This window comes from Battus philenor, unplaced genomic scaffold (genome assembly GCF_028537555.1).
Source record: "Battus philenor isolate CCGP_79_NKW_IND1 unplaced genomic scaffold, ilBatPhil1.0.hap1 SCAF_5, whole genome shotgun sequence".
Taxonomy (NCBI): Eukaryota; Metazoa; Arthropoda; class Insecta; order Lepidoptera; family Papilionidae; genus Battus; species Battus philenor.
This window is the reverse complement of record NW_027181715.1, coordinates 13969072-13990525: the sequence shown is the minus strand read 5'-3', so window position 1 is coordinate 13990525 and position 21454 is coordinate 13969072. Positions and strand designations below refer to the sequence as shown.

The following is a 21454-nucleotide window of genomic DNA, read 5'->3' as shown; positions in this document are numbered from 1 at the left end:
ATTGTCAGCAGTTACATCACCAGCGGCGTCCGAATTCAATTGAAAATTTTATTGAAAATTCATGGAGGAGATAGCCCTCCTGATCTGAAGAAAGAAAAGATCTGAAGTGGACGTCTTACGGTTGAAATGGTGATGATAATGCAATGAAAATTTATTACTTTTATTCACAGGTAATTTGTTATTTATACGTTATTAATGGTTAACCTGTTATCGTGCTATATATAGCGTATGGGGTTGAAAAGTCGCACGAGGTTGATCACTGTTATAGAGAGGCGTTCAATGCTACGCAATAAACTCGTCGTCGAGGAAAACTGCCATAAGCATCGACTATTTGGATATTTGGCCTTTAAGCAGTAATGTATGCATTATAATGAAATGGAAACTTATAGCAATTTCACACGAAAAACCTTTATCTAATAACTTTGAGAATAATTAATTCTTATGTGAAGTTACAGAATAAATGATAAACACTCAAATGTTCAATGTGGCACTGATAACTGTATTCTGTGAATATAGAGAATATAGAGATGGCGGAGAAAGAGTTAATACGGAATCCATATAATCGACGTATAAACTAAATATCCATGATACGATTAACGAAATAGTATCAACATATTTCCAAAGTGTGATTAAAGATTTGGATAAAGGGATCGATTTGCAATGCTATAGAATGCTGTATACGGGTAGCGAAGAACCAACCAGAGTGGCGATCTTTAAGGAAAAGCCCACGTCCACTACTATAGAAAACAAAGATTAACCTTGTAAGATCCTTGGCGTTTCTCGTGTAACACGTATGGTGCAGAAACGTAGACGGTAAAATAGGAAGCCTAATGATGACTTGAAATTGTGACACTGGTTTAAAAGGCATCAAATATCTTAGATTAACTACTTCATATATGCACATTCTCCAAGACGTAAATTTCAAACAACGCCTCTCAGCAATGAAACATACAAAATTTAAAATACCTTAGTCACATTATCCTGAAGTAAGACGATACTCCAGAGATTACTTGGTAGTGAAGGCATTTAGTTGTCCAACCTTTTTTTCTTCTTCCACTACCGTATCAGGTTCTGGACAGCTATATATATATATATATATATATATATATATATATATATAAATATAATATGCTGTATATTTCCTTATTTTAAATTCATTATCTTATTTTTTGCACAGAAAGATTTTATTTATACATGTATGTATTATTCTTATATATATATATATATATCGCTCTTGAATCTCGGAGTGTGAAGTGTCGTGGTGAAGATGAGATGGTAGGAGAATGAGATAGCTCGTGCTCCGATCCTTATGATCTACACGACTTAAGGAAGAAGAATGAAAAATAAACATTTCAGATGTATTTAAATTAAAACAATACCGATATTTTATTTTTTTAGATATTCGAGAACGCTTGTAAGAGTTTATTCGAATAAGGAACATTTTCACTTCGATTTTATAAAAATTGAGTTCCTGTAAAAAAATACATTCGGAATAGTAAATAAACATAAATAGGGTAATAGATTCAATAACAACGCCTTTCGTAAAATGACCCGAAATAAGTGGCCCTCGAATACGCCGCTTCATGGTAATTCTACGCCTGCCAATGCCAAGGCTACTATTTTGTGCGACCTCGAGCCGTCGTGTCCTGAATTCTCTATTAACGTACCCTTTCAACGAGATATAGCAAGACGACTTTATAGATTTACTTGCAACTGACTAGTTTTAAGTATTGGTATAATCAAAATGTTTTAGTAATATATATTAAACACAAGATAATATCTAAATTATGTATAATTAGTTTTGTTATCTAAGAGCAGGGTAATTTTACTTAGTTAAAGGAATCTAGTACTGGATAGATGTCGGAGCTGTCTTGGTTCTAGTCACTACATACATTTTATATAAAACAATACAGTTTTATAGAACCACAATTATGTTTTATTATCGTTATTATTTAGGATGGTTTACCAATAGTACTGTTAATGTAAAACACGAAGTCAGGGTCTATATTTACATATTTTTTCTTTTTATTTTATTCCAATACTCATCTTTCATTATTATCTCTAATTTACTTCACAATATCTTTCATTACGTACTTTTCTACCATACATCGTCTCACTTCAGTTATAAAATTTTACGATTACTTTTATCATTTGTTTTACAATTTATTTAATCTTCATCCATATTTATTTTCTTACTTTCTATTTTTAACAGGTGTTGTATTATTCTTTTGTTTATTTATTTTTTTTATTTTCCATTATACCTTTTTACAAAACTGCAAAAAGGTTTGGCAATACTTTACTCTTTACTCACCAGTGAGGTGTTTTCCTCTATTCTCTGATATTCTAAAGATAGGTATATCTTAGTATACCATTCTCAGTAATATACATTTAACGCTAATGTTTTAGAATCCTCGTTTATATATCCACAATTTCATTTCTCACCGATCACTAATATCAGAAATGGATCTATTGTTTGCTATGACCTCTTTTGGTCGTTTTAGGTTTAGGACAGAGTTCCCCAAACTTTTTTGTGTCGTAGACCCCTAGCCATGTTTTTGCGTGTTGGGTACTTACCTGATATTGATTTCCTGTAAATTTCTAACTGTAGTGAAGTTTAGTGTTAAAAAGTAAAAACACATGTTAAGTTAATAATCCTACAATTTACACAATTTTATAAACATATACAATAATTTTTTTACTTCATAGGTACTTTTATAAATAATGTAAATGTTTTGATATTATAAGATAGTATGATGTAAGTAAATAGATACTATCAGTGTATGTGTTGAGATCAACTGTCGTGGACCCCCATTTTCATTTCTTGGATCCCAAATTTATTATTGCTGACGTAGACCCCTTGCAGGTTGTCATAGACCCCTAAGGTCGATATAGACGACTTTGGGAATCACTGGTTTAGGATGTGTATGTGAGGGAGATAATTATCAAAACTCCGTTCTCTGTAGTTCTTTTCAGGTATATTAATTAAGTCTAGATTACTAATATTTATTATTTTTAAATTAGATCCGTCCGCGTGTTAGCCTAAACAAAATAATAAAGGAACGAGATCTTTGTAACGAGAGAATTCTGTAACGAAGACGGCGAAGAATGTTTCCGACAGTTCAATTATTCTTCTGTCAACTGCGAGTAATTCTTCGCGGAAATCTGAAGTAATTAAATATAAAGAGATTATGCTAATTAAACTTTGCCTTTACGTTGTAGTAATTTTTAGTTTGTTTTAGGAAATTTTGTTGGAAGCTTTCTTTTTGTTTTACGGCGTTGATTTATTAACTGTCTCAGTTAAACAGGAAATTTCATAAATACGCAGATTATATGTAAAGGCATTAAGGATTTTTTATAAATGTCACAGGCTACATATATAATATATCCAATGGATTCAGGCGTTATTTTGCGGAAGTCCTTCCTAAGTAAGAAAAGGACCAATATATAGCTACTTCCGCCATGCAGCAGTAGTCGTGCAATAAAGTGCACCGCCCGCCAGCTCGCTGATAAATGCGTATGCGGCAGTCCCCAGAGATGACTTTGGGTTTGGCACTAATAGGTGTGACATTATTTCTGAGGATGCCTCGTGGAGGGGTGAAACACGTGTTGAGTGATTTAAAGGTGGTAGTTGTGTAATTCGCATTGTTTACCGCACGGTTAGCGGGCTGTGTACTTTATTGCACGACTACTGCTGCATGGCGGAAGTAGCTATATATTGGTCCTTTTCTTACTTACATATATATAATTATTTGAGTCAAGTACGCTTTGTTTCCCTTCTCGTCTTCATTGACCAAGTTAATGTGTTAGTGAACGAAATTAAACTTTATCTCTAAACCTTTTTTATTCTATATTTGCTTTTCTAATAAGAATAACTTGAGCGACGCTATACGGATTCAAAAATAGATTAGTTTACTCACCATCTAAAACTACATCCCCAGGTAGTGTTTTTATTTTTTATATAATTACAAGATGTTTAATCTTAGTATGCAACTGTAGTAGTTACATACCGTGTTAAAGCCATCAGAGTCATTCTTCCTTGATACCAAATAAATTACATGATACATTCGACTAATTAAAATTTAATTTAAAAATTGTGTTACCACATATCCGTATAATATTTATACACGTAATGTGTTTTAAGAGTTTTGAACTTTTTATTTACATTTATTTACCATAAATAGATTTTATAAATAGCTATGTATTGTAAATAATATTAATTTACGATAACTAGGTTTTATAAATAGACATTGTCATATATTGTTTCCAATAAAGTAATAAGGTCGGCAGGAAAGTATTTTTTTTATGGCTCCCGCTATTGGAAGCCTCTCGTACCCCCTATCTTGTGTAGGACAGGGACTATTCAACATTATTTAGTTTTTTTACATATTTTTTTATTTTTATTATCGTCTTTCATACATCGTATGATATTTCATTCTTTTCATTCTTGCCACAATTCTTTTGTCTTTCCCTTTCGCTCTGTAACGCCTTTCATACATCTCTCATTACTCTATTACATTTTTATTATTTTATTTCTATATAGGATTATTACAATATAATTTGGTTTTACATTTTTTTTTTGATTTTTGTTGTTTACATTTTTATTAGCTTTTATAGCAGACAAGTATTACTAAGATTTGATTTTTTTGCTAAGCTTATTTTATATTAGCTTTTGAAATAAACTTACTTCTAGATATACAAGCACTTGCAAATTTCGACCGTCTGTAATTTTCAAAGTGTGACATAACTATAAATCCATTCAATGTACGGACTGATTGGTGAACTTTGACCGGCTACTATAACTCGTCTTTTCGTTGTTCGTATCAAACAATATTTTGTCTTTTCTCCCAGCGATAGAACTCCTATCTGTCCAGAAGGATGAAAGAGTGGTCCACCGGAGTCTCCTCCGCAAACGGTTTTCAATTTTGGTCCGCACTGCCGCGCCAAGCAAATCCCCGGCAACAATCGCCTTTGCCTACATTTAACGACCAGCAGTTTCAGAACTTGAAGCGGCATCTGAAGTTGAAGAGTACTACCGCTCATACTCTGACCGTCGGGTAATGTTTTGTTAGTTATTCCGTATCCGGATATTAATATTTCGTGCCCGTATAACGTTAGATAATCAACTGCGCTGAGTTTACTGTAGCTCGATATCATCATCGGTGTAGTTTTCAATAGACCAATGTCGTTCTTGGTCACCTTGCGTTGCCAGCCGAGTGCGACGTTAGTAAACAGAGGATGCAATACCGTAGACACTACGTCACTGAACAACGCGGTTGTCAACGAGAAAGGTGCATGCCCGTATCTAACTACAAGCCCTTTTCTCTTCTTCTGTACGCAATGTCCAGCTGTGAGTGCCCACGTAGCAGACAGCGCCGAAGCGGTACAAATATGCCAAAATTTCAGAGTACCATTCTTCCTGATAATCCGTAACTCCATACGGACGACATAAGGATAAGCTCCGGGATCAACATCCTTACCCCCTATTATCCTCAGCGGTGACTTTGTATCGGAATGTTCAAGCACGAGTAAAAATAAAATACAGTTCCACGCTTGCAGCATGCTGTTTATTACTGTTTACCAACTGAAGGTATTATATGAATTTATTTTATGACTTATTTCAATTTCGCATCGTATCGCCAGTTTATTGTGCACAACTTGCAACGGTCATTTTATGTAAGTCTTTAGAAGCAAATATATTTGTTACAAAATCGTGACTTGGTATAAAAGATATATAAAAATATATCGTCAATAATTCAAACTGTTTATACTATGTTTTTAAGTATATATAAAATGACACATATACATACAGATATAGTGACAGTTGAGTTTATTAGAAATTAAATTGAAGAGACTATTCGTAATAAAACCTTTTCGTATTGAAATTACAAAACGATAAACAAGCGGAATATCTTTAAATTAAATATAGGCTGTAGATGTGCTTCGAAGCATTATAAATATAATTTCAAAAGATTGAAGCATACGAACTTTGAGAGCCAAAGGCCAAAGGTAATTAAGGGTACACAACATTATGGTAAGTGAACATATACCGGACATATCTATAACCAGCCTTTTCATTATTACTTTTATTTTTACGTATATTTTTTTTTGTTGCGTCTGACATATATAACTTATTTCTTTCATTCTAATTAAAAGTAGATCTTGCACTTAGTATATAGAGAGAAGTTTTTTATAATTTGAGTAATAATACCATCATTATATTAATGGCTGTTGTAATATCGATTACCATGAAAATTGTAATATTCGTGTCGGGGAAATAGTGAGGTGTTTTAAAAAGCATGTGATCGATTTTGATATCATTAGTATGATTTCGGTCATTATATAACACTTACTATAGAGTACAGTAGAGTACAGTAGTTCAGAGAATTATTTTATATTGTATTAGTAACGCAATAACTTATATTCCAGTAGTCTCTTGCTCTTCATCGCGTCTTTGGCCAACAAGTTCGATCTCTCATTGCCCTCTGTCCTCGCGCACGTTTACACCCAGTACAGTTTCAGATTCTTCCCTTTAGCTCGGGTCTTCAGAGACCCAAATGCTTTCGTAGGTAAAGCGACAACTGTGCTATTTAATTTCTAATAGATTCAGGCGTTACCTCGCGGTAGTCCATCCTAACTAAGAAAGGGACTAATATATAGCTACTTCCGCTATGCAGCAGTAGTCGTGCAATAAAGTGCACCGTTTGGCACTGGTCGGTCTAACATCTGAGGATGCCACGTGGAGGGGTGAAGCACGTGTAGAGTAGATTAACGGTGGTAGTTGTGTTTCGCATTGTTTGCCGCACGCGCATTTATCAGCGGGCATATCTGGCGGGCGGTGCACCTCATTTCATGACTGATGCTGCATAGCGGAAGTAGCTATATATTAATCCCTTTCTTAGTGTGCTATTTACTGTAGGTGCATAGTTATTCATACTCACTAGAGGAATTACACTTGTTAATTTAATTAAAAGTGTTTTATCATCATAATGTCAACTGCTGGATGGTTTTTTTTTAATGGTTTCGCCATTAGGGACTTCTGGTACACTTCTATCTAGTTTTGGATAGAGATAGAGTAATCTTTAATTCATACACTCGTCTATCGTAAGTCATAAGATCTCTCTTCCATCGTCATTTATACTACAATTCTCTAATATTCCTTATCCTCTTCCTTCGCCTCACTCCTCAATTATAATAGCTACTGTTATGTATATACCATGGTTTATTGCTTTTGCTTTTATTAATACTATACTGTCTTTTTCCTTATTTCATATTCGTTATCACATTTTTTCACAGTAAGATTTTAAATTTATTGTAGTATTTCTAGCTTGCCGGCCCATCGTCTTAGCCTCCAAAACCTTAAGGCTCCAGCAACTATCGGTTCTGCGTACTTTATGGCTTAAAAACTCGCAATTTGATAGGAATATTCCTTTCAACGAGTATAGATCAGATTTTACGAAATTTCACCCACCAAAAGGTTGATGAGGCGTTCATTAAGCCAGCAAAAGTGGATGGGGGAAAATAAGTACATATACAGTAAATATTGTAAACTTCTATTTTGGCGGCAAAAAGGCCACAAGGCCACAAGATCGATAAATTATAAAATGTGACAAAAAAAAAACACTTTTTCGAACACTTGTCGTTTGCCAATATGGCTTGTTCTTTGGCATTTACAGCCAACCCTGTGAGGTTTGAAGTGAACAGAGTATTAAAAACGCTTATCTTTATTTTTTCAATAATTGGAGTGTTTCGGTTGCTAAATAAATTATTCTACGAAATTTGGAGATTACGAAAATGGGGCATAAAAATATAGACGACAAGACTTTAAAAAAAAAAAATCAGGCTGTGTTTTCTTATCACTCTCCTTTTTCGTTCTTAACGATCTATATTATTATTCTATTTTATTTCATTCTCTTACCATTCATTTAAACCTCGTCTCTTTTCTTTCGCCACATCTTTTGGTATCATCACAGAACAGTGTCAATTTTGATTTTTATTCATTTATTTTATGATCACATTTTGTTTAATTTCAGGATTTACACGTTTGTTATATTATATCTTTATTTTTTAAAACTCAATGAACGAAATAAAGGAACCGTTGTTGTAAACCCAGCTTTTTCTAACGTAATCAACAATGTTATCTGTCCACCTTGTAGGTGGAACATCCTTTCCTGTACTTCACAGTTCGTGGTCGGAGTGGAGACCACAACGTGGACAATGCACCCACGCTTATCCGTTGGTGCGTTGTTATTTATGCTGACTACAACAACACTTACAAATATTATTTCTACCTAAATAATTACTATTAGACAAATTTTACGAAATATTAGGGGACTGGAAAGTAATGTCGCTCGAAAGTTAAATTCACAGGACTACATTTTTAACAAGTTTTTATTTCTAATCGACATTATATTCACCTTCGTTATCAACAACCTATTGCCATCTAGTATACCAAGTTTAGAATGTCATCTAGTATATAAATTTTTAATGCCGGAGCGGTAAAAACCAATCAGTTTTTCTGTAAAAAAGGACGACAGAAACGACATTACTTTCCGGTTGTAAGTCAATTTTCAACACAATTGTTTGATAGAAAATTCTAGAACGTTTTTTATCAACCATCAAGAATCGAGGTTTTGTGACGTTTACGTAACAAAATTGGTACCGTTTCGTTCGCTATTTTTTTAGGTCGCTGTTATTCTGCGCCGATTAATTATAACAAAATATTTTCAGACGAGCAACAGCCCCTTTGTGGGGTTAAAATGAAACTAAAATCTTATATTTCGGTGCGCTCGGTATATACGCTGAAATAATGGAACTATTTTCAGTTTGTTTTGTTTTCATAGCCAAGTCTGCGGTGGTTTTTAACTATGTGATTACTTTGTTAATTAATGTTGCAATGTGCTATTATTAACAGTATACACTTTAATAAAAAAACTTACTTTATATTATTAAAAATGGTTTTCAAAAAAAAAGGTTAAATTTGAAAATCTTTCGTAAGAAAATGAGATGTATTTATTTATTTATAACATAGATATATATCAGAAAAGCTGTTACTTCGTACGATAGACTATATAATCAGTCACGGGAAATCGCATATGATGGATGAATGGTTAAATTAAAGTTAAATCCTGCATTACTTAGACTCTGCGTCTGCACAGTTTTGTGTACTGCCCGAAATTATTGGCCGGTCACATTATTATAGAAAGAATAAATTTGTGACATATATTTCAGAGTGGTCACATATATAGGGTGGTTTAAAATGGGAACCTTATAGGTTTTTGCTGAGAAATATATCGTACAATCAGCTTTTTGAACCTTTACAGGTATGATCAATCATTATGTATATATAGATGTGTCAGTGTCTGTTTGTTCAATATATAAAAATAGTTACGATGTATGTAACGTATGTAATGGTAGCGATGCTGCGACCCAGAAACCGCTGGCTGCTGGAAATTAGTTCGCATTGTTAGCAGTGACCTCTTCCGCCGAGACGTCTTGCCATTGTGCTCTCCCTTCGCTCGCTTTCATTTGTTTCTTTTTTATTTTTAAACTCGCAGAGATAGAACATTCGAAACGTTCTAGAACTTTATTTAGATCGTTCTATTTATAAAATGTCTAGCGGCGTTGTTGTTGGACATTTTATAAAGTTAAACTAACGAATGTAGTGTCATTCAATGATTATTATTTTCAACTGTTGACATTATATGTTGATATTGAAACTTTGTATGCATTATTAGGTTTGTGTCGAGTTATATTGTGCAGCAGTAGTTCTTTGTTTAAATACTTCCGATTATTATGTACAGGTTCGAATTCAGGAACCGGCAATAACCTTGTAAGACGCTGAATGTAAGTCTCCCTTATGTCAAGCGGTGAACGTCTTATGACTGAAATGACAATGATGATGAAATTACTTAATAATTTATGTATGTGTATATATATATATATATATATATATATATATATATATTTCGGTCACGTATATATAAGTCAAACTACATTTTAAAGAATGAATGACGTTTTTATGGCTTCATTTTAGTGGCCCTTCGTTATAACTCTATCATGGGTGTACCTAATTACCGGCTGATCCGTATTTGTCGCAGAACGTGTGGACTGCTTGCTAGTTTCGGATGAGAAGAGAAACATTACTTCATTGATGTAAAAAGAGATAAGTCGCCAGACATTTCTGGAGTATTGCAGTAAGCTAATAGGTAAAGGGAGCTATGATATTATAAGTGACAAAAATTGTGATACAGAAATAAGATGTAAGAATATAAGAAAATAAAAACTATAAGAGTTGTAAAAAAAATCAGATAAAATTGCAAAGCAAAAAAAATCTGTCCAGGAGAAAATGGTAAAGGATATAGGCAATGTATGAAAAGGAATAAAAGATTACGAGAAGGTAAAGTGGAATGAGTGAAAGATATTGAGGCGGATAAGAGGAGAGTGAAGATATGATAAGAAAAGATATTTGTACAAAACTGTACCTGTGAACCCGAGACATACATATGAGTAAAACAAAAACCCCGTGTCGTGGGTTCAAAATTTTCAAATTATTGATTTTTATAATCATCTTTCGACCTCCTCGATGCCTTTCATTCGTTCCTTTAAATTTCTTCACAATATCTTTCATTCCTTTTCATACATCCGAGGGTGAGCGATAATGATATGGCTATGCAAATTGTTAAAGTATCTAATCATAATATTTTATTTTATAACGCATTTAAATTCGCCGACCAAAAACAACACAAGCGGTCTAACTCCGAAGCGAATGAAAATTTAATGAGAGTGTTAAGCTACAAGGGGTGGAAAAATAATTACAAAGCCGGTATTAAAATTGCTCTGGCGGTTTGGTATACACGTGCAACCATAGATGTAGCCGTGTGAGCACAGCGAGATAAGTTTGCTTTAGTTATATTTAGTAGTGTAGTACATTTAATCTTACGGATTACATTTATAGAGCAAAATTACTGATATTATATTTGTACAGTATACAAAATCAAACAGCCCTGATATGTACATTCTATAAAATATTATACTATACCTAACCAAAGGAGTATTTAAAAAAAATTCCGGAGAAAATTTTAAAAATATATAGTCAATATCTTTGCAAAAAATGTTATGAAAGAATAGTGACAATAATCATCATCATCTATCACCGATAGACATCCGTTGATATGATGATAATGGCCACGGCATAATCCTCCTCCAAAGACCGATGTTAGCATTCAACGACTCCAACGATTCCGCGATCTTAACAATGTCGTAGGTATTTAATGGAATCAGGCGTTACCTCGCGGAAGTCCATTCTAAGTAAGAAAAATATTGGTCCTTTTCTTACTTAAATGTCGTAGGTCCACCCATTCTACAGGCTTATGGTTGCCACGCAAGAACCTTTCAGGCCAGAATACACAGATATCAAGGAACGATACACCATAATCGCCTCACTAGGCAGGCGTATTGGCAATCGCAGTGTGGTATTCTGGTACGCAGAGGACGCTACTACTTATCCTCTGGAAACTTGTTTATGAACATTGGCAATCGCATATAATTAAAACACAAAGTTTGAGTTATATAACATTGTATTCCGGGAATCGTACCCGCGACGTACGATAGCAAGTCTAAGTACTCTACCTCTAAGCTACCATTTATCTAATGAAAATAAGAATAATAACGGTATATAAAGGTTAAAATAAAGAGTAAACATAAGTTTGTAACTTTCTCTCTAGGTTTTTCAACTCTGGGTTCCGTAAATTTAGAAACAGTTTTATAGGCAACTGTTTTTTACACCCGTTTTTACAATAAACTAAATAATAGTATTAACTGATTTAAATACTGATTTGAATTAATACAATGTTTGTCACCTTGTCACTCAACGGCGACTCAAATTGATTTTCTCCCAACTCCAATAACAATTCAGCTAAAAAAAAATGTCTTCGGAGAAAAGGTTCACAATTTTGTACAAAAACCAAGTAAATATCAATTAGTCAAGACAATGCGTCAGGCGACGCATCTGAATTATTTTTTTAAAATTTATTAGCTCGCGGAGTATGGATCTGCGAGCCCTGAGTTTAAAGAAGCTGTAAAAGCCAAAACGGCTAACAGCGTCCACTACCAATTGAATATAGCCAGACTAAATTTGTCGTGGACGTTTTTCTTTACAAACTCGATTTCATTCTAGTTGTTTTCTTTTGGCTTTCCCTTTTGATGCACACAAGAGATCATTACTATCGCTTCAGCAGTAAGATGTTCACTGGACATATGCCTCTCCCATATACTTCCAATAGGACCGTTTTTAAGGCCCCCGTTTTATGAGGATCACTCGTTCCTCGGTCTTTCTCCTTTCTCTCTTCACTTTTTTCTCTTTCCTTACAATAGGACTGGTTCAACAACAAGCTTTCACTGTGAATGATTAAAAATAGAAAACATGAACATGCACAAGGAAACTCAGATATCTTACAATATCTTATAAGAGGCCGTCATTTCCTGTTGATAATGAAATTAAAGAAAAATTCAATATCCTTTAAAGAGACGATGTTACTTCCTTGTTACTTTCATAAATAAAATATGTGTTTAAAATACGATTACCTGTTTTGCTTTTGTTATTGTGCATAAAATTTATCTGGCTTGCATATCGCAGTACAATGGAAAATCAATTGTGGAATATTATTGGAGGCTGCAGACCGGCAAGTGCAGTATCGGACGTTTACATACGAGGTCCTAGTGAAAATCTATGGGGAGGCCTGTTTCCAGAAGTAGGTGTCTTATAGCTGAAATGATAATAATGATAGTTGCCCACAAAAGAAACTGCCACTAATAGAATTATTGAATGGAGTCCGCTTCCAACCAATCAGAAATCTATTAGATAGGCCTATGTCCAGGAGTAGACATCTTACGACTGAAATGGTGATGATTTCACATTAATCACTTTATTGATTTAATTACTTAATAATAAACGAAGACTATATAAATCATCTTGAACCCGTATTCTACGTACGACTACTAAGAAAATTAAAACTTAATGATAATGTTTTTGCAAGTGGGTATTAATATAGAATAGTTTTGAAAATAACAACGTAGCTGGAAGAATTTATCGTCTGAAGTGGTGGTGAGCTGGTCACATCGCTCGTGCAATCGATGGTAGTTGGGGCGGAAAATTTCTTTTTGGCCACCACGAGCCGGTAGACGTGACGTGGGTAAACACCTCACTAGGGGGACCGACGGCATAGTTAACTAAGAAGGCACTAATCGGTGTAACATAGCTCCTGAAGATGCCCCGTGGAGGGGTGAAACACGTGTTGAGTGATTTGGTGGTGGCGGTTGTGTGATTCGCATTGTTTGCCGCATGCGCATTTATCAGCGGGGTAGCGGGCGATGCATTTCATTGCACGACTACCACTGCCTGTGCGGAAGTGGCTAAATATTGGTCCTTTTCTTACTTAGGATGGACTTCCGCGAAGTAACGCCTGATTCCATTAAATAGGCATAGTTAACGTTACAGGAAGTTGCTGCATGCTTGTAGCGCATGCGCGATCATCGTAGCGATCTTTAAAGACCTATGCCTTGCAGTGCGGTCATTAGCTGAATAGAAGTTTTGATTAAAGAAGTATTGGGAATACCTGTTATAAAATCGAGACGATCCAACGACTGTTGTGAGATGCGCACGTCTATAGTGTCATATTGTTAGGAAGGCATTGTGATTGTTTATTTCAGTGCTTCGCAACCGGTGTGCCGTATGTCGGATACAAGCGTGCCGCGGTAAAAATTAATAAATTGAAATTTTACAATTTTACATTAAACACACGTCACGTTCACTAGTCTCTTGAATTTAGCTCTCGGTGTGCCGCGAAATGCTAGTAAAGATTTTAGTGTGCCGTAAGTGAGAAAAGGTTGCGAAGCACTGGTTTATTTGATTGATTGTGATCTAATAACTAAGTGTTCCACCAATAGCTAGCTTTTCGAATTAATAATATAAAATGAAATATAATATAAGTATAGAAGAATGATAAAATAATTTATAATATAACTGTAAAAAAGGACTATGTCGCCGCCAAAGCAAAATATTCACCTTGCGGTGAAGCGACGCCCCGTTTGAACCCAGCCTAAGCTGCTTTAGTTGCTGATGAAAGCGATGCAAATTAAACCGATTACTTATACCAAACTTTACATAAATAATTCTACATTATCATACAGTTTGTCTCTAAATTATTTAAATTATATTCTTTTCACATGAAAATACATTTGTGCTGAATAATTTTAAGGTAAATTGAAGACGACTTCTTTAGGGTCAGACCTTTATGTATTTATTTATTTATTTACACTTTCTTCTATACCATAAATAATAACTAAAAATTAAATAATTCATATGGATGTACAAGAGGCTGTCTTATTGCTCGATGCGATCTCTACCAGACAACCTTTGGATGGAGATGATAGATATTTAATGGAATCAAGCGACTGGACACTGTGTTTGGCACTAATCGGTGTAACATAGCTCCCGAAGATGCCCCGTGGAGGGGTGAAACACGTGTTGAGTAATTTGACGGTGGCGGTTGTGTGATTCGCATTGTTTGCCGCATACACAATTATCAGCGGGCTGGCGGGCGGTGCACTTTGTTGCACGACTGCCACTGCATGTGCGGAAGTGGCTAAATATTGGTCCTTTTCTTACTTTGGAGATGATAGATGTGAAGGACAGGGCAGTTTAGGAGTGTGTACATACATACTAAAACATAATTTATATTTATTACTTTAATAAATATATTTTTTATAACATCAGCTATCTGTGAATGCCAGCCATCTGCCAAATGCCAGAGCGCCTTTATTACGCACTGCGGTCAACCGTCCGCGAAAAACGGAACATAAACCCACAAGACACCGTAAAGCTTACCGCGCCGACATCAAACGCATCGGTTCGTTTTAATTTATGTTCCAGGTCGAACCATCTGGACTAAGTTAAATCGAGGTGATAATGACGGAACTGTTTTATTATCTGTTTGTTTTTAAAAAAAAGGGTATCCAATTTTTCCGGTTTATAATTAGACCTGTAAAACTGACGTATGAAGGTTGTAAACCAGTGATTCCCAAAGTGGTCTATATCGACCCCTAGGGGTCTATGATAACCTGCAAGGGGTCTACATCAACGAAAAAAAATTTGGGGGTCCATGAAATGAAAATGGGGGTCCACGACAGTGGATCTCAACACATACACTACATCATACTAATAATATCAAAACATTTACATTATTTATAAAAGTACCTGTGAAGTAAAAAAATTATTGCTTATGTTATTTTATTTATAGTTTATTTAATATTACGTACATTTTATATAACAGGTACAAAATTTTGTTTTGAGTAGTTTTAATTTAAATTCAATTAATAAATGTATAAATTAACATGTGTTTTTACTTTAAGTTTTTAACACTAAACTTCACTATAGTTAGAAATTTACAGGAAATCAATATCAGGTAAGTAGGGAGTCTACCCAACACGGAAAAATATGGCAAGGGGTCTACGACACAAAAAAGTTTGGCGAACTCTGTTGTAAACCGTTTTTTTTTAATTAGTTAGTAAAAAGAAGATATGGCTTCAAGGTATTCGTTATGATTATTAACTGAGAAGTTACACCGTGGTTAAATATTTGATATGAAATATTGTTTTCTCATTTGTGTATTATAAGATTCCACCACGATACATTTTATAAATACAATACTAAGATAATCGATTAAGAAATTAAATAAATAATATTACACACGTAAAGCAGTAAGATTTCAATGCGAGATTAGGTATTAAAATGCATCACGAGGTCAAATCAAAAAGCGAAGTGGGATGTGAATTAAAAAGCGACGCAATCCGGAGCCAAAAATCGACGTCAGACATCAAAGTGACATGGAATGCAAAAAATGAATAGATGCAAAGCAAAGCGTGGTCCCACGCATATTGCGTAAGAGAACTGAGGCGCCAAGCTAAATGCGCAGTGAGGCAGGAAGTAAAATGTTGAGCGAGATGCAAAGAGAAATACCAATATGAGAAGCAAAGAGAAAGCATAGTACAAAAATGTAAAATCGAAGCGAGGTTTTTCGAAGACAGAAGCTGAAACTCTTATCAAAATTACTAATGTATATGAATATACATAAATATTCATACGTTCTAAGACAAACAATGAAAAGCGAAGGCCGCACTATATTGTACAAATTGTTTACAGACCCCATTACATTGGGTAACACGTTTATTGCGTGTTTAGAAAACTATTGTTGCTCTGGCATTGAATATTATACACGCGCTTGTTTCACGTCAAACCGTGGCGTTTAGTTGTTTGAAACAACACGGTAAAGATACGCGGTGTAGCTCGGTAATGAGAAGTCTTGTTTCAGCGTCATGTCGTGTGCAGTGATCGGGATATCGGACGTATATGTTAATATGGATATGCCTTCCAATTACGAAAATTGAAAATATAATTCTAGTGACATGATTTTAAAGTAATAGATGTAAACCATTGTGATAGTATGTTGTATGTTAGATGATGACAATGCCTTATCACCAAAATCTCTTGTCTTTTTGTTATTAAAAAAAATTATAACATAAATATTACATTTATAATGACGTATAAACGTAATTTTTAATTTAACGCTAATCTGTGACAATAACTGACAGCGTGTTGTAGTGTACGTAAAAAGATTAGCAGAGTTCTATTTTCAAAATTTATTTTAATAAAATTATTTTAAAACTGTGATATTAAACAATGATTAGATATAGGTTTAACTTATTTGTCAATAATAACAAAACTTTTTGCTCTGAAAAATATAGCATTATTTTTTTTATTTTAATGCGACTGGCCAGTAACTTCTGGCAGCACATAATATACCTGAAATAATTAGATTCAATATGGAGTTATTAAAATTTATAAAATGCTTTTTATCACTATATTATCATTACATTTTTTATTATTATAATCATTGATTATGAGATAGACCTTATTAATTGACAGAAAATAAGTTACAACAACCTATACACAAAAATCTAGTAATATTAAAGGTTTTGGAAGTGATAAAAATGTTTTATTTAATGGAATCAGGCGTTACCTTGCCGAAGTCCATCCCAAGTAAGAAAAGGACCAATATTTAGCCACTTCCGCACATGCAGTGGTAGTCGTGCAACAACGTGCACCGCCCGCCAGTCCGCTGATAAATGCGTATGCGGCAAACAATGCGAACTACAAAACTGCCAACGTCAAATCACTCAACACGCGTTTCACCCCTCCACGGGGCATCTTCAGGAGTTATGTTACACCGATTAGTGCCAAATACAGAGAAAAATATTTTAGATATTAATTAAAAAAATATCCTTCTTTATTTTATTTAAATTTCGAATAACAAAAGATAGTTAAAGAACAATTTGTGATTTGATGAACGTAATTTATTACGAAATTGGACGCCAAAAAAAAAACAAATAAGCATCGTTAGGCCAATTTATTGTAAATTCAGGCTGTGCTGCAACAACGAGAAATCATAAGGGTGATTGAGCAACCGCTCGCCGCGCAGGATCCAATCGCCTTTTTATTGGATTACATGAATACTTACATCCACTAAACGAACCGGAATTGAGTTGTGTCGTGTAATAGTAATATTGTGAATTATTTAATAATCAGAATTTCATGGATATAATTTAATAACGTGAAAATTATCGCCAAAATACATGTTGATTGATTATAGATGTAAAAAACTTTAAACGGGTGAATGTATAGCTCATTTGTTGTCCGTTAATGTATGGAACAACCTATCCAAAAATCAATGGTTTTAGAAATAATAAATAACGTAATAATAATATAGTAAGAAAAATCGTTTAAAAATACAGATTATTGCATATTAAAATTAATTGTTTTGTATCTGTTGTCTATCTGAAATATTAAATCAAATGTAAATGAATTCAAAGAGAATAAAATTGTTAATGTTACATTTTTAGAGCAAGAGCTTTAATGTTTTTTATTAACAAATAAGCTATAGATTTGCCAGCAAAAATTATATTTTTAAAGCTATTCTATCTATAACCAATCATTGTAAACATTCTCAGTTTAAAAATAATATTTTTAAAACTATTTTTCATTTCGAAATTAGAACTCTTCACTAATCTTTTATCTAACCTTAAACAGATCCCGGCAGAATTTGTACTGCGTGAATTTATTGACGCGTCGCATTCAAATAGAAAAAATAAATTAACGTGACAAATATCAGAGTGATCACTTTATAAAGGGTGATTGGAAGTTAGTATATCTTTTTGATGAATGCGTCGTATAATCAACAATATATTTTTTTGTATTTTCCGATCCTTACAGCACTGCAATGCCGGACAAACCCGTGAGGAGCGAGTCCCAATCATCCCGTCGTTTTACAAGCGCGGAAACTTAATTATATTAAGCTGAAAAGAAAATATACTACACTTTGATCTTAGCGAAAAGGCGTAAAGAAATTGTCATTTAAACTTTAACATCTATAAATCATCCTGTATACAAATGAAAATATTTTTTTATTGATTAACTTCGTATTATATAAGTCTAATAGATAATGTCCACCATATTACCAAAAACTGATTTTGCGTGTCAAACAGATTTATTAAAAGAGCCATAACAATTAATACAAATTCTTAAAATAGATTAAAAGAAAGTGTTTTTTTTAAGTAGACTTTGCGATTATTAAGTTTTATTTTCAACCTACTCCTAACAATTTAAAAAATTCAACAATCGTATAGTGTAATATTTTTCGTACCTTTTTCATCTAACAATAGTTGTATAATACCTGAGCGGCAATATCGGAGAATAATAATGCAGATATCTGTTCACTAGATGTACCGATTTATTTTAAGAGAATAATTACAGTATATTTCACAATGGTTCTTTAATTAAACTTTCTATTCTCTCTCTCTCTCTCTCTCTCCTTCACAGTTCCTCTTCCTTCCTTCTTTCATCTGTCACTTCTTTTATCACTCTTATAGCATTTATTTATATTACATTTACGCATCTCTTCCCATCCATCACCGCATTTTCTGAAATTTTGTGTTTATTTCTTCAATTGACTATTTTTATTTCCTCAAATTTTTGTGTTTTGTGATATTTAACATAATACTTTTATACTTTTTTCATTTTTAGATAATAATTTCTTCTCAATATTATAAATAAATAAATATATTACACTGTCTTCTCTAACGTAGAACATCGAACCAGCGATCTACGATTGCAATTCTCAGTATTCTACCGCTGCCTACCAGTGCTCCACACAATTACAAATTATCTACTTCACATACAATAAATTATGTATAAGTCCTCACTTGCCAAAAGATTGATATCATTGAAAACAAAAATATACATGTTAGGATTGACTTCTATGCATAATTTATTAATAATTGTTATTTGTTACTAAAACCATTAATAAATACTTAGAGATCTCTTTGAAATATATTTTGCTTTTGTCGTATTGGATTGCGAAAGCTGATCACCGAGTCTATCCTGACAGCTAATATTCAATATATGTACGAAATAAGTCTGTGTGTATCACGTACATGCGTTTAATTTTATATAATAGAATATGTTCCGGGCTGCTAGCATTGCGTGGAACTGGTATACGTGAAGCCCTATCCCCGCACCTAGAAGGCCTACACTAGAAACTTCTACGTCACGTGTCTCTAGAGATTCGCTGAAATTGCCAGATGGTGATCTCTCCCACCAGCGCGCACGCCCAAGTAGACAAAGTAGAGACTCATATACGGTACTTCTTAACATTATTGTCACCCCCCACGTTACAGTCTACTAAAAGTGAAAGCCTCCGTGGAATACAGCTGGAGGCGCAATATATGTAAATAAACAGTGTCATGAAAGACATTGCATTTATAAAAATATTATTTAAACATGTCTCTTCCAGACAGTCAGTTCGCTAGGGCTTCGTTATTTACAAACGAACGGTGCTAGCGGGCCTGATCGTAAAACGCGTGCAATATTCATCCGGGACTCTACGGAGTTCTCTTTGCTGTGATGACGTCATAGCTTTTATTGAATTTTATTTTTATATGTTCCACTGTTCACAGTTTATAGTGTATTATAGAAACATATATATTTATCTGTGAAAAAAATATATCGGATTTTTTTTTAATTTAACATGGATAAGGCCATGTGACGTAATGAACTGTGATTTGCGCTTTTTAAATGTATGTGCAACATTTATAAGGTGGCATTAAATGTCTACGTGCAACGTTTAAAATAATTTTTTAATTAATAATATGTATTGTTTCAGAGCCAACTGTGGGACGAATTCGAACTAGAAGACGCAACCTTCGCGGAGTGTAGCATCAACAACGCAAACCATAGCTTCCAAGTGAGTGATCTATTTCTTATTTTTTCATGTAGGTTTTAAAGAACCACCTTACTACCGTATTACATCGTATACAGAGTGATGGGTTATAGCTGTAAATTATTTAAAGGGATGAGTATGTAGGTAGCGCTTTTGGATCACTTTTTAAATAAATAAATATAAACGAAAAGAACCATTATTTAGCCACTTCCGCACATGCAGTGGTAGTCGTACAACAAAGTGCACCGCCCGCCAGCCCACTGATAAATGCGCATGCGGCAAACAAGGCGAATTACACAACTGCCACCGTAAAATCACTCAACACGTTTTTCACCCCTCCACGGGGCAACACAGAGTGAGAATAAATATATTGATCCATTAATTTAAGTTTTCTACTTAAATACGGCAGATTAATAACATCTAACAATACAAAGTCTGCAAAGACAGATTGTAAATAATAATTAATTTTAATATGTAAATAATTTGAATTTTGAGAACGCTTTTCTTTCTTACTATTTAATCATTAAGTTTATGAACGAGGTAGCCCAGCGGTAGATGACTAAAAGTTGCGATAGTAGTCGCAGATTCGATGCCTGGGGTGATATCTTTTATAATTCACACATTTGTGCATTAATTATATAGGATTGCCACTACTCACTTAAAATTTCTGGTGGATGAGCAGCAGGGACATCTGAATATCATAATACCACATTGTAATAGCCAAACCCACCTGCCGTGGCGATTATGGTATATCCTCCCCATAGATATCTCTGTGGGAGGCCTGTGCATTCCAATCAGCGTTTTTTTGTTACCTCGCGGAGGTCCATCCTAAGTAAGAAAAGGACCAATATTTAGCCACTTCCACACATGCCCCTCCACGGGGCATCTTCAAGAGTTATGTTACACCGATTAGTGCCAAACACAGAGTGAGCTCAGTCCGTCGCCGATTGTTATTTATATGCCACCTCCTCCCCCACTACTACTCAAAGTCACGTGACCGATCATGTGCGGAAGTGGCTAAATATTGGTCCTTTTCTTACTCAACATTTTTGGTTAAGAAATACCATACATTAATTGACAGCAAATGACCTGTGAATTCACCCCGTTCAAGGCTTTTACGATAC

The 21454-nt window shown here is 34.2% G+C and overlaps 2 protein-coding genes across 2 annotated transcripts in view; one reads left to right on the top strand and one right to left on the bottom strand.

The window, feature by feature from the left end:
- Window positions 1-21454, top strand: part of LOC137929928 (diacylglycerol kinase eta) — a 156807-nt gene that overhangs the window by 85515 nt on the left and 49838 nt on the right. The window contains exon 3 of the mRNA XM_068773067.1: window positions 20274-20354. Within this exon, the coding sequence (XP_068629168.1) occupies window positions 20274-20354 (81 nt within the window). The remainder of the gene's footprint in view (window positions 1-20273; window positions 20355-21454) is intronic.
- Window positions 4663-5626, bottom strand: LOC137929332 (granzyme M-like). Its single transcript, XM_068772222.1, has one exon. The coding sequence runs from the start codon at window positions 5557-5559 to the stop codon at window positions 4729-4731; it is 831 nt and encodes a 276-aa protein (XP_068628323.1). The 5' UTR covers window positions 5560-5626; the 3' UTR covers window positions 4663-4728.

Coding starts and splice junctions, on each gene's coding strand:
- LOC137929332 (XM_068772222.1), bottom strand. CDS start 5,559: ATGCTGCAAGCGTGGAACTGTATTTTATTTTTACTCGTGCTTGAACAT.